Below are 14,610 nucleotides of genomic sequence, written 5' to 3'. Positions count from 1 at the left end.
CAGACAGATGACAACTCACCCAGAACTATATACCCTAAGGAATTTCAGTACAACTCAGGTCGACACAACTTCTTGTTCACCTTCAAGAAGGACATCTACCTCCTCATACCCTGAAACACCCATTTCCATACCCTCCATGCAAAACTAGTAAAGTACTTACAGGGAGGACATCAGGTTCTGCAGCTCTCAGGGAAGCAACCCGATTCTCTCCACTCTAACTTCCCTGATTTCAGAAAAAAAGTACTACCACATCAGAAGACAAGAGAAAATGCAAAGTGGGGGTCCATGAAGCTGATGAATCTTCTTTTCATAGCAGCCACCTCATTTCATATTAACACACACTTACAGGAAAGACTGTCTGGCTCTCAGCCTGAAAACTAGATGTTCATATCTATTCCTGCCACTTCATGGCATTTAGGGTTTCTTCCTATCGTGGCATTCATTACTGAGCAATGCCCTCTATCCCTGCTCTAGGGTTAAAGAGGTATCCATTGCAATTCATAGCCAATGAGAACAGAACCCAAATCTGATGTGCCTCAGCCACATCTTACTTGTGGACCTAACATAGTCTTTTAGAAGGAATACGACAAATCTCTGACTTATTTTGTGAGAGAACATCCACTTTTGCAGGAAGCATAGGTGAATGGGCATCATGGGAGGTGAAAAAAAAAAGTCTTTTCCCAAAGCTGTAACTGAACAGGGACCTACTTTATATGAAATAGTAGGGTACAATGAATTTAACTGTTGGGAAAGGGAATAGTTGTTCATCTCTCAAAACCTTCAAGATCTGACTCCCTTTTGGAAGTCATTCTGCAGCAAAATACAGTACAATGCATGCAGCACAAGGATGCTCAGTGACACTTAAGGCCCTAAAGCATACAAGAGACCACGCTAGATCAAGTGCATATTTCTTTTTGGACTTAAACTTCACAGAATTATCAAGACAACCCTATGATAACTATAGAAGTGAACAAGGTAACTTCTGAAACTCCACAATCAAGTTTTTCTCATGAAGCAATAAAAAAACCTTCTGATTACGGAACCATATAGCACTTTATTTGACTTCTACCATGGCCAATGCCAGGTAAGTGGTGAGAAAGCGTAGAACATCTACTCAGGCAAATGCCCAGGCCTCCACTGCTAATATGTAGGCTGCAGTGAGTAGGAGTCCATGAGATACCTTGAGACACCACGCCAGACTGCACACAGGCCAGTGCCCTAAATACAGACCACTTATTCCTCTGATCTCTGTCCAGCACTGTAGTGACATCTATTCCCTCTATAATGCAATCAATCCTTCCTCAAGTGCATCTCAATCCTGTATGATTAATCACGTTTTTAAATAATTTGAAGACAGGCAAGTACGGCTTACGGCTGGCTCCCTGATTAAGAAGTTATCTTACAAGGTCCACTTTTGCCCCACACAGGAAAGCAGATGTGTAGAGGCCAGCTGGTCAGCCTGTTGGAGACATGGGCACACAACGCTGAGTATTTCTTCACACACGGATTACACAACACTTCGGAGATGGGGGAGAGCTAACACGAGGAGCAATTTCTGTCCTTATAAAGCAGCAAAAGATTAATGGTAATGTTAATTAAATGACTAACTCTTTGAGCCAAGGGAATTTTCTTTTGCTCTTGCACAGCTCCTGGTGTTTAATTTGGCCTACAAACTAGCACGATACAAATAAATACCAAGCCATATTTCTCCCTCCACCCTCAAGTCATTATAAATATTTATTTCTTCACAGTAGATACGTTCTTACCTCCAGAAGCTTGTCCCCAACACGAACCCCTGCCCGAGCTGCAGGACCCTCTTCTGACACACGGGAAATAAAGATGCCCTGCAAACAAAACTGCTTGTTAGAAGAGGTAGACCTCATTCATCAACCCTCTAAAGTGTAGAGAAACCACTCCTCCCCATTCACCTTAAGGGAAAGGTGAAATCCCTTGCCAATCCCATGCGCTGCACATCACCCTATTCAGGAGCTGGTAGAAAGGGGAAAGAAATCCCATTACAGGGCTACCCTACGGGTGACAAAAGGGAAAAAGGGAACGACACTTTAATCCTTTTCCAGTGGGACAAGAACACGATGCAGCTGATGCCACCACGTGTGGAAGACAACCCCATACTCTTTGCCTTGTGAGTCCTGTACAGGACGACACAGATGGGAAAGAAACAGCTGTTCTCATTGCTGCTCTCTGCTTACCCTGTTGTACCTTCAGTAGCAGGCAGGTACAAGCTGTACTCCAGAGGCAAGAGCCTGCTCAGCCGTGCCAGCCTCCTCCTTCGGGGCGGGGCTGCTCCCACCTTGCTCTGAAAGCCCAGCCCAGCCCCAAAGCCGATACATGTGGACATCCAATCTCCAGCTACAGAGAACTAGTCCCTGAAAGTGGGTGCTTCAATAATCGTACGGTCCAGGGTCTTACCTCATCATCACCCTTATAGGGGGTGGAGCCCTTGCCCCCTGCGATGCTGATGCCCAGCCCCCCCGTCTGCCGCACGATAGTCAGTGTCAGCTGGAAGCAGAATGGACACAGGTTACAGGCCGGCGCAGACCAGAAGAATGCCCAAAATATCTCAAAGAGCAAGGGAAGACTATTTAAAGAGTAAGCACAAGAGTATAAACTTTATCTGCATGCATCTGCTCACATATCTGTGTAAACTGTGGCATCCATGCCTCGAAGGCACCAAAGTCATGATACGTTTAAACAAACAAATCCTTTTTCACAGTTGAGTCTTGAACCGTATCTCAAGACCAAGAGTCAGTTTGCCTGTAATGAACACATGTCCACCACCAAGTAAACTGAGCAGCAGTGGGATGGGACTGGATAAAGAAACAGGAATAGTGTTCACATCACAGACATAGCTCCTCTTTGGGGTGTAATTCCATATAACTACTGGGAGATTAAGGGTCACCCTAACATAATGTGCAGTAACAAGAACGGCACCTCTTCCAGAATACCCTGGACAGATATTTGGCTTTGCGCTATTGATGGAAACCAATGTACAATTCCAGAAAAGCCATCTGCTTTGTCCAGCTAGCTCCCTCCTCTTGTCCAGCTGGTTCCTTCCTCTTCTCCCCTCTGCACAGGCAGCCTCAGGAGCGTAGCTGTGCAATCCAGAAGCCTCTTCTCCTTCCTATCTCCCACCTCTATGTAGCAAATTATGCCCAATTCCAACAGCAAAATTTTTGGTCAAACTTGAACTGAAATGGCTTGTATTCAGGTCACCAACATAAACTGTTCATGTCGCCCCAGTCAGGAGAAGGAAGACAAGGAGCATGTGGTAGGACACAGGGCAAGGAATGGGATAGGTGGGACTCTCTCAGGGATCTGTCAGGGCCAAGGACCAAGGAGCTGGTGAGGTGACAGGAATGTACATAGACTCCTGGAGAGAACCAAATTTGCTGTCCTCCAGATGTCACTTCTCTGGAAACAAAGTCCAGCACAGAGAGCGGCTGCTGCAGAGGTGTCTAGCTTCATCATCAGGTCCGCTTGGCCTAGGTTGGGCCACAGTGTGTGCAGCAAAAGAAGCAGGAGACTTGCTTTCCTTAATCCCGCCCTTCAAATTCTTCTTCACTTTCTAAAATGACAGAAGCAACAGCCTGTGGGGCTTCACATTCTGCTAAGTTTAAAACAAAAAAAACCCAAAACCAAAAAAACACCACAAGAAATGCAGAACTAAAATGAGCCTCCTTGTCATTTCCTTTGGTGCCCTGTCAACAGCATAGCAGAAAGCTGCTGGGATCTTCACAAGGAAACCCCTGATTCTAGACAGACCGTAAGTACACTGCCTCTGGTGTAAGGCCTAGAGAGTGAGTAAAATCCAAGTATTGAAAACAAGGATTATTCAGGTGAGACAGAAAAATGCAGTAGTCGTGAGAGAGCATTGCATGTCATTGATAGGATACTTTAAAAAACAGTTATAAATTAGACTAGGGCCTCTTGCATGAAGAAGTCTATTAGGATCTAACTACAAATGTCACTTTTTTCTGGATTTTAGTAATGAATATAGATATAAGTCTTTAGAGCAACACAAAAACTTCTAAAGACAATGGAAAACTAGGTCTCCAGACAAGGACTAGAGAGTATTTTAATAACAGAATCCAGGCATTTCCAAGTAAGATAGCTGATGGTTTTGCTCAGTGGCTGAATCAATAGGACAGAATTGCTATTTTTAACAAGCAAGGAATATACAATGTCACTAGTTACAGAAAGTCACTTTCTGTCACACAGTAAGTTGATTGTGTAAACTAACTGAAACAACAAACCCATGGATTTCACAAATTCATGAAACCAGGCTGAAAATACAGGGAAATTTGCCAGAAAAGTCAACTGGACTGAGGGCTAAGAACCTTATGTCTAGCAACATATCTTGAAAAAGCAAAACACCAAGGAGGAATCAGACCCAATTGAACTCAAAGACATTGCTAAAACAGCAGCAAATGGGCTTGAATTGGGCATAAATATATTTACACTGCAAAGGAGATTTCAAACTCCCAAAGCAGATTAGTTCTCTCATAAAAAGACTGTGGTAAGAAACTGAACTGGTGAATGTTTGTTTGAACCCTATGAAAAGAATAATTTACATTAATGTGAACCTAAGAAAAAAGGAACTGGACCCAGAAAGGCCTATAAGGGTTTTTCAGTTTTATATTCAATGTTTCACATGAGAGCCCAGACACTGCTTTTTGCACTAAACCAGTAAGTTACTTCTTCCCAAAAGTGCATCTGCCCTAAGGCTGCTTCACAGCTGCCTTGACTTCCATGATGTCTAGACTGATACTCTGGAAACACAGCAAACAGCTGCCCTAAGAGCAGGGACAGCACAGCTTCCACCCCTGCAATCACTCTTGCCAGTGCCTTTCCTGAGCATTTTTCTCTTCTTGCATTTTTTTCCCTAGAACCAGAGATCCACCCACCACCCTGCAACAGCGCATCTCAGACGTAACAACTGATCTGTGACACTCCCCACCTAGAAACATGCTGCTTAACTGACTCTCACTCCTTCCTCTGCACAAAGGGCAAACCATTAAGTGGGCAACATATCCAGAGCTTCTTCCCAACTCCTCCCAGGCAGACAAGCATCCATGCCCTCCATAGAAAGGTACTACTGGGGAAGGAGAAAAGTGGGAAAATTGAAAAAGCTGCCACTTCAGTCTAGAGTTGTCATTTCCCTCAACTCCCACTGAAGACTAGGGGGAAACCCATTTATCACAGAATCACAGAATGGTAGGGTTTGGAAGGGCCCTCTGGAGATCACCTCATCCAACCCCCCTGCTTGAGCAGGCACACCCAGAGGAGGGGGCACAGGACCGCGTCCAGGCTGGGTGTGAATGTCTCCAGGGAAGGGACCCCACAGCCTCTCTGGGCAGCCTGTGCCACTGCTCTGGCACCCGCACAGGGAAGGGGTTTGTCCTCATGTTCAGGTGGAACTTCCCGCATTCCAACTTGTGTCCATTGCCCCTTGGCACGTTGTTGGGCACCAATTAAAAGAGTCTGACCCCATCTACTTGACACCCACCCTTCAGATATTGATAAGCACTGATGAGATTCCCCCCTCAGCCTTCTCTTCTCCAGGCTGAACAGACCCAGGTGTCTCAGCCTTTCCTCATAAAGGAGATGCTCCAGCCCCTGATCACCTTGGCAGCTCTGCGCTGGACTTGCTCGAGCAGTTCTCTGCCCTTCTTGAACTGGGGGGCCCAAAACTGGACACAGCACCCCAGATGTGGCCTCACTGGGGCAGAGCAGAGGGGGAGGGCGACCTCCCTCACCCTGCTGGCCACACTCCTTTTCATGCATCCCAGGACATCGCTGGCCTTCTTGGCCCCAAGGGCACCGTGCTGGCTCAGGGTCACCTCGCTGTCCCCCAGCACTGCCAGGTCCTTCTCAGCAGAACTGCTTTCCAGTAGGTCAGTCCCCAGCCTGTACTGGTGCGTGGGGTTGTTCCTCCCCATTTATCACTGATGGCACCAAAGCACAAGCCAAGGAAGCAGTTATACCTCCCTTCCCTCTCCTCCACCCCCCTCAGTCCTGCCTGAGTTTCTGCCTGTACAGCTCCGGGAAACACAATGAAACAAGGACTGATTCCATTTCAACCTATTTTTCAAATATTTTTAATATAGCTATCTTTTAAAAGATTCACTGGATCCTGTAGATTTTCCAAGTTGTAGTGAGTAAATGTGTACTGTTCTGGAGAAACTAGAAGTGTTGCACACATGGACAGGCTAGGCTAACTTTTCAGTCGCAGCCAGGGATATCTGAGTATTGCCCAACTTGAAAGAGTATTCAGTGCTGTGCCTTGCAACTGCCAGCTAAGGATTTTTGCAACTTGCTCTTGGCAAGGGCACAGCAGACACAGAGGCAGCAAACTAGACATTCATAGGATTCAACATGCCAAAGCACGGTGCTGTTATACTTCAGAACCTGCTGAAAGAGCAAGTTGTTCCTCCAGAAATACCCAAGGGAGTGAGGGTTTAATGGCTTTATTCCCAGAAGGCAGCAAGAAAGTCATTATCCAGCTCTACTCAGCACTTGTCAGGCCACACCTGGAGTACTGTGTGCAGTTCTGGTCCCTGCTATACAGAAAAGATGTCGACAGGCTGGAAGGGGTCCAGAGAAGGGCCACCAGGATGATCAGAGGACTGGGAAGCTGCCATACGAGGATAGGCTGGGAGAGCTGGGTTTGTTCAGCCTTGAGAAAAGGAGGCTCAGAGGGGATCTCATCACCACGTACCGGTACTTAAGGGGTAGCTACAAAGAAGATGGAGACTCCCTTTTTACAAGGAGTCCCATGGAGAGGGCAAGGGGGAACAGACACAAGTTGCTCTCAGGGAGATTCCAATTGGACATGAGAGGGAAATTTTTCCCAGTGAGGACAGTCAACCATTGGAATAATCTCCCCAGGGAAGGGGTTGACTCGGCCACATTGGACACCTTCAGGAGTTGTCTGGACAGGGTGCTGGGCCATCTTGTCTAGACTGTGCTCTTCCTAGAAAGGTTGGACTAGATGATCCCTGAGGTCCCTTCCAACCTGTGATTCTGTACGCACAGGCATCTTTTTATAACTTGCTATATACACCTGGAGGCATGTAAGTGTCTGATCCCTGCATTTACATCACCTGAAACTTTAAATAGGATTGTCAACAGTGACACTGAAAATGCAAACATGCGATAAATACTTCTGATTTGTATTTGGATAGAAGCATGATGATGGGCATGCATCACTTCAAGGTGATGAATCACACTTCACTCCAACAGCAGCTGAAGAATCTATTTAATATCATCCATGAAGAATAGCCATTTTAAAAGTCAAAAGGACTGGATAACATGTACCCAAGAGTCCTAACAACTGACTGAGATCTCCAATACGCTTACAGAGCATTTATAAAATTCTGGAATCTTGATACCCTGAAATAGCATTCACATTGTGCTGTTAGACTAAGAGATTACACAGATGGTACCTGTAACTATCAGCTCGTCATCCTAGCACCAGTTCCAGAAAAGCAGCTGAAGCACATGCATGCCTCTTACCAGGCACGCAGAAATAGGACTTGTGCCAAACAGCTGAATTTTATGAAAATTAGGTTTCTCAAAAATCATACACACCTCTATTTTGTTCTTTGACAAGACTCCAAACTTGGCCGATAAAGTAACAGTAAAGATTTAACAGGCAAGCTTTGGTAAAACATGAAACTTGTTATCACAAGACATTGACGTCATGTGATGCTGGGTTTAGGTGTATATTATTTATATAAGCTAAGAACTAGCAGAGGTCAAGTACTAGTCATTAGTGAATAAACAAGCAGTAGGGTTCTGCCGAGAGATGCATCATACCTGATCTTAGTCCAAATCACTGACAAAAAAAATGTTAATAGTTCTATATGAGGGGAGGCTAGGAGCCTTCTAATATGGGAGTGGGAGGGATAGACATCTTTCTATCTTTTCATGCCATTAATAACTTCATAGGATATTATGATTCCATGTTTGTAACAACAAAGGAATTACGGATATCAATTGAAATTTTAGCAGCAGGCTTAAAAAAATGCTTTTTAATAGAAAGCACAAGTAAATTACATAATTTTTTACCACTAAATACTATGGAACTAAAATGTATAAAAGGGATTCAAGAGATCAGACAACTACATAGACAGGAGCTCCACTGTGTCTAGTACAATGGTATGAACAGCCCAGAAATCCTAAACTACAGGTTGCAAGGACCTGAGAAAACACCACTGAGAGGCCCACCATGTCTTGCTAAGGTCTGTGCTTCCTAATCCCCAAAGAAAGTCCTCACACCTACCATGAGAGATGTTTTTACACAGACATCACATTCAACTCTGTGTGTCCTTTTTCCTGGAACACCTCAACAGAAGAAAGGGTAATTACATAGCATGTAAATGTAAGAGACGCATAGGAGTTCAGGAGCCAGAGGCACTGACTCACCAGAAAAGATTAGAAGAGCTAAATCTGTCTGGCTTCAGTAAGCAGTAACTCGTGAGGACAAGGGGATAGGCTGAAAATAACAGTGACCAAATGGAAGGTGAGAGATTACTGCATGAGCTGTTGAGAACTAAATTAAAAATGAACAACGGAAAAAGGAACATGAAGGAAAGATCCTGCCTTGTCAGAGGAGCAGCCTGCTGGGTATGAGCTGAAGATTTTCTGGCTCTGATGTTATTGCTTCCCCTGGTCGGGTTTGTTTGTTTTTTTTGTCACCAAGGGAATGGATACTTACAAGGCAGAGATGGTAGAATACAGATCAGAGTAGTCAAGCACTTCACTGCTTTCTTCCTAAATACCTCTCCACCCAGTTTAGTACTAACCAGAGAGAGTGGCAAATAAGAGACGTTTGGACACCCCAGTGACTGACAGCAGCATTAAGAGCAGACAGGACAGGCGACCTGAAATGCTCTGTTGTACTCCTGCAGATCCTCTTTCCCAAAGAGATTCCAAGACAGTGGACAGCATTTCATTAAGTGAGGATGAAGAAAGGATGCATTTTCAAAAATATTAAATATGACAACTTTTGAACCATAAAGAACTAGGTTCATACAAATATGATTGATCTGGATATGAATAGAGATATAAATACATAGCTATCATATAGATAAGAATAATTTATCATGATCTATATGTGTGTGCCCATATAGAGGTATGATTTCATCTCAATGTAAGAAAAAATGTTTACAGTGAGAATAATCATTCACTGGAACAAAATCCCCAGGGACATGGTAAAGTCCCCATCAGTAGAGCTTTCTAAGATGTATTAGGTCAGGGTGCTAGACAACCTCATCTAGGTTCCCTTCCCCACAAAATGTTAGACCTTTTGAGGTCCCTTCCAACCTAGGCTGTTTTATGATTCTGTGATTAGTTCTTTCACTAATGATTTCCAGATATAGGGATTTAAGAAGCTAGTACTTCCTTCTCATCGCACCCAGGTTTGCCAGAGGCAAGGGAACACCAACAGCAAGAGGGGATCCTGAAAGGAACTGGGCTGCCTAACCTATAGAATGCAACAGGACACAGTCCCTCTAGAAATTAAGACATTCAGCTTCTTAGATGAAGAAAAACAAAATGAATATTGGACAAAACTACTGAGCTTTGACCCATTCCCAAACTGGAAAAGGACAAAAACCTAGAATAGAACTCCCGCAGATTCATCTGGAATGAGTGACATTGAAACACATTCTATTTCTACCTCTGTTCAGCAGTAAAGAATTTTTATTCTTATTCTTATTGATTTTTTTGTGTGTGGTAAAATTATTGACATAGTCATTCATTTTATATCATTCTGACACCAAGATTTCACTTAGAAACTCCTCTCAGTCCAATAATTTCTTACTGCTCTAATCATCCATCTTGGCCTATCATTTAATATACAATTAAAAGACTGAAAGGACTGGAGGATTTTCAACTGTCTTCTAAAATCTGTTTCAACATTGTGCTGTTAAGGTTACATAGCACAGTAGGAGAGTCAGGCATGTGCAGAACAACCAGGGCATCAGGCCCAGCCTGCATGGCTTCATGAAAGGCAGGTGCTGCCTGACCAACCTCATCTCCTTCTATGACAGGGGACCTGCCTAGTAGACAAGGCAAAGGCTGTGGACGTGTCTGCCTGGACTTTAGCAAAGCCTTTGACACTGTCTCCCACAGCATCCTCCTAGAAAACCTGGAGGCTTGGCTTGGACGGGTGCACTCTTTGCTGGGTAAAAAACTGGCTGGATGGCTGAGCCCAAAGAGTTGTGGTCAATGGAGCAAAATCCAGTTGGCAGCTGGCCACAAGTGGTGTTCCCGTGACCTGAGTTTTGGGGCCAGTCTTGTTTAATATCTTTACCAATGATCTGTGTGAGGGGACTGAGTGCACCCTCAGGAAGTCTGCAGATGACACCAAGTTGGGCGGGAGTGTTGATCTGCTCAAGGGCAGGAAGGCCCTGCAGAGGGACCTGGACAGGCTGGATTGATGGTCCAAAGTGAACTGTATGAGGTTTAACAAGGCCAAGTGCCAGGTCTTGCACTTTGGTCACAACAACCCCAGGCAACGCTCCAGGCCTGGGGCAGAGGGGCTGGGAAGTGCCCGGCAGAGAAGGCCCTGGGGGTGCTGGCTGACAGCCGGCTGGGCATGAGCCAGCAGTGCCCAGGTGGCCAAGGAGGCCACCAGCCCCTGGGCTCGTGTCAGCACTGGGGTGGCCAGCAGGAGCCGGGCAGGGATGGGGCCCCTGTGTTTGGCGCTGGGGAGGCCCCACCTCGAATGCTGGGCTCGGGTTTGGGCCCCTCGGGACAAGAAGGACCTGGAGGGGCTGGAGCATGTCCAGAGAAGGGCAGCAGAGCTGGGGAAGGGTCTGGAGAACAAGTCTGATGGGGACTGGCTGAGGGAGCTGGGGGGGGTTTAGCCTGGAGAAGAGGGGGCTGAGGGGAGCCCTTCTCGCTCTCTGCAGCTGCCTGAGAGGGGCTGGAGTGAGGGGGGGGTTGGTCTCTTCTCCCAAGTCACCAGTGACAGGTGAGAGGAAACAGCCTCAAGCTGCATCAGGGGAGGTTTAGGTTGGATATTGGGGAAAATTTCTTCACCAAAACAGTTGTCAAGCACTGGCACAGGCTGCCCAGAGAGGTGGGGGAGTCACCATCCCTGGGGGGGTGCAAAAAATGTGTAGATGTGGCACTTCAGGGCATAAGTCAGGATGCCTGGGGGATGTTGGGTTGACGGTTGGACTTGATGATCCTAGAGGTCTTCTCCAACCTTAATGATTCTATGATTCTCTGAGAGGATTTGTCCAAGGTGACAGTGAGATAAATGGAAAATTCTTGCACTAAACCTGGCATTACTCATTTTAAGACATACAAGCAGAGACATCTTTAAGTACACCACCAGTCTGGAGGACAAAACTCACCAAGGACCTTGACGTTCAACGCAGGAACAAATAGTACGTAGCTAAAGAGAATTCCCATTCATATACAGAAACTAACACATCTGAAGTGTAAAAAAACCTATGGAATTTAGTGAGCTGAAATCTGAATATACTCTGCCATGTTCTCCACAGTCAACAAACCTGAATTCAGGTAGAACAGGTGAATGAAAAGGCAGTGAGAAAAACAGGGAATAGAAATCTATTCTACAAGAGAATACTAGAAAAATTTGGTTTCTGGAATCTAGGAAAATGAAGGCTTGAAGGCATTGTGACTGATGTCCATAAAAATATACCAAGGACAAGCAGAAAAAAGGTCAGACAGCAGGAAACAGATTTTTCCAAGATAAAATACAATGAAAGGAAGGAATTCACAAAAGCAAGTTCAGCTTGAATGTAAGTTTTCTAATCATTCAAGAAATAGAAATCTGGAAAAGTTTTTGTTTTCGCCCAACAGGAAGAACCTGAGCGTGTGCACACATGTCGAGTAACAGGAGGAAACAATCTACATTTAATAAAAAGTTTGACTGACTTATGAAATAAGAGTATAGTATCTGGTTGCTAGTGGTGGTAGGAGACTTGACTTCAGGATTTCTTCCAAATAATCCATGTTATCTTCATCATAAATTTAGCTTGCTGGTCCTGAACTGAGCACAGTGCTTTTCTGCCTAAAGCATATCTTCTAGAAATGGCAACCTATCCCAGTCTTGCCTTGTTTCAGTTCCCAGATCCAAGCTGGTGATTGTCTTCCATTACAAAGTCTCAAGACTATTCTAGGAGTTCTCTTTCTCCACAGAAAGATGCAGTCAGAAAATACTACTGAGCTTGCAAATAGGGACCAGTTTTTAAAGGCATGCAAATACTTAAGCCCAGGGGTTATTTTAATGCTGAAATTTTTTGGATAATCCTCGTCCTAAGCAGCAAGACCCATATCTGCTATATACATTTTCCTATTTCAAAAGCAAAAATCAGATTCACAGTTTAATCACAGAAGATTAAACATGGTATCTTCTCTCTCTTTTAAGAACACTCCTCTGTTGCTTTCTGTCCTATTTGAGAAAGCAAACCATATGATTGTGCCTCTGCAGATAGTTCTGCATTTGTGTGAGAAATCATTCCACAGTTTGCTACTTGGTCCTTAAGAAAGCTCCAGATCAGATAAAATTTGCGGTTGACAGAGAGTGATTATATTATGATGAATAAGCAGCAATCCCACAAGTAATCTCTGTCACTTTGCGTGTGATTCGTATCCAAACTATGCCTTAACAGACCTGAATGGGAAGTTGCACATCTACAAGAAGAGATTACAATCCCTACCTCGAAGTTGTTGGAGGGTCTAAGGGCCCTTCAACCCAGTAGGAAAAGGTCATAAAAATGTTCTTATGGCAATAAGCCAGACAAATTTAAACACAAAATATGCATATTTTCCCTTGCTCAATGGGAACTTTAGTTATTTAAAAAATTAAATGAGAGAAAGCAGCATTGTCTCTTTTAATAACTTCACGAGGATTCTGCTCTGTCAGAAAGTATATACTAGTCAAGCCAGTTGAGCAAATACAGGTGGACAGGATCTTTCTTGATTTATACAAGAGAAGTTTATTATCTTTTCAGGGTTTAAAATTTACAGCTCACATTGCAGGAAAAATCATATTTGCTGCATAAGAATTCTAAGCCTAACAATGTCCTTATGAGTACACAGTCCCACCCAGTAAACAAAAACAGACCAAGGTGCAGAGGCCCAAGTGTAAAGGCATCATCGCAGCAGCATCACTGAGATCAACAGGACTGCATGTGACAGCAGGGCATCTCGATGCTATGCACCAAGTGGGCCAACTCCCTTAACAGTGGATGCTTCAGGACCAAGCTGAGCTGTCACGGTCTGCCTCTGGCAAACAGTAATTGTGGTGCCAAGCATGAGCCTGCATTCAAACACTAATGGTAATATTTCTGAGAAATTTCCACTGGACGAGACTCCTTTAAGGAGAAGACTTGACTTGCTTCTGACTCCAAAGCAACAAGATATGACATCTAAGCAGAAGGAGCAGGCCCTCCGGCAAGGAAGTCAAGGCGCTCTGAACATCTAAGATCAGCCTAGTTTTTTCCTGGGGAGGGAAATTAGCAGCATATCCTTTCTATATAGCTTTGTGCAGCTGGAAGAAAGCATCATGGGAAAAGGGAAAACCTATAAAGCTCCTCAGTCAGCACAAGTTTTGCTAGTGCAGAGCCCTTCATGACTCCTGTATTTTCAGGTGCTCTGCAGAAGATGGATTAAGCCTGGGCAAACACAGAAGGATGACATCAGCCATTACTGCAGACAAAGAAGCATTGGTCACTTAAACAGAATTTGGGGGCCCCTTTTCATTATTACCTTCAATCTGCACAGCAGCTCTTTCTGGAATATTTCTTCAAAAATTATCTGAAAACAAACACACTTCAGGTGCAACTTTGTGCCTTTAAAACAGCAGCTCAAATAAGCTTCTAACCCTCCACGCAACCCAGATGCAGCCACTTCTGCAGTGCAGATGGAAACTGAGACAAAACATTGGAAACAGAGTCAGCAGTGGAATCCAGATATCCGCTAACAGCTATCAAGTGCTTTAACAAAATTTTTTCTTTCACTGCAGTAGGGTCTGATTGGCCCTAGCAGCTAAAGGAGCTCTGGAAGTACCAGCTGCATACATAGCACAAGGCTCCTACACCCCAATGCTGGGGTGTTGACAGCAGTTAGGCAGATGTGTCCAGCTCTACTCTGGCAAGGTTAGTCTTCAGCTCAGGATTATGGTTTAGGCCTAAAGAACACACAATCAGTATTTCCTTTTCTCCAAGAGATGTATAAAATTCTGCAAGGAATCTGATAGCAGCATTATGAACTTAAAACTGTGCTGCTCAAGGGACACCAGGCTCTCCACTCTGCAATGGTCTTGCTCAGTTTCACCAGTCCTTTGGTTTAGCTATAACAGGCTTTTCTCAAGGACGTGAAATCAACCCTGGAAACAGCAGGTAGATGCCATTTCTGGGATCAGTCACTTCCCAAGCTAATTCTTTACTCAGATGCTAAATAGATGTTAAGGCCCTGAATATTTCCCGTTTGCCTCTACCTACCTATTCACTGAGAGGCACCTGCTTTTTCACAGCTGACATGCAGAGAAAGAGGGCAAGGGCACCCCTCTCAGCATAAGCGAGGCGTCCCAGCTGCACAGTGCCC

General features: G+C 44.7%; 1 protein-coding gene across 44 annotated transcripts in view; it reads right to left on the bottom strand.

Annotated features, from left to right (window-relative positions):
- SCRIB (scribble planar cell polarity protein) overlaps positions 1-14,610 on the bottom strand; it is a 122,562-nt gene that overhangs the window by 66,424 nt on the left and 41,528 nt on the right. For 43 of the 44 annotated variants that reach the window (XM_075086060.1, XM_075086038.1, XM_075086036.1 and 40 more), the window contains 2 exons: positions 2,431-2,520; positions 1,767-1,844 (listed from right to left, as the gene is read on the bottom strand). In XM_075086060.1, the coding sequence (XP_074942161.1) occupies positions 1,767-1,844; positions 2,431-2,520 (168 nt within the window). The remainder of the gene's footprint in view (positions 1-1,766; positions 1,845-2,430; positions 2,521-14,610) is intronic. The other variant, XM_075086055.1, reaches the window with a different exon arrangement.

Source organism: Phalacrocorax aristotelis, chromosome 2 (genome assembly GCF_949628215.1).
Source record: "Phalacrocorax aristotelis chromosome 2, bGulAri2.1, whole genome shotgun sequence".
Classification (NCBI taxonomy): Eukaryota; Metazoa; Chordata; class Aves; order Suliformes; family Phalacrocoracidae; genus Phalacrocorax; species Phalacrocorax aristotelis.
The sequence above is the reverse complement of the archived record's forward strand: the minus strand, read 5'-3'. Positions and strand labels throughout refer to the sequence as shown.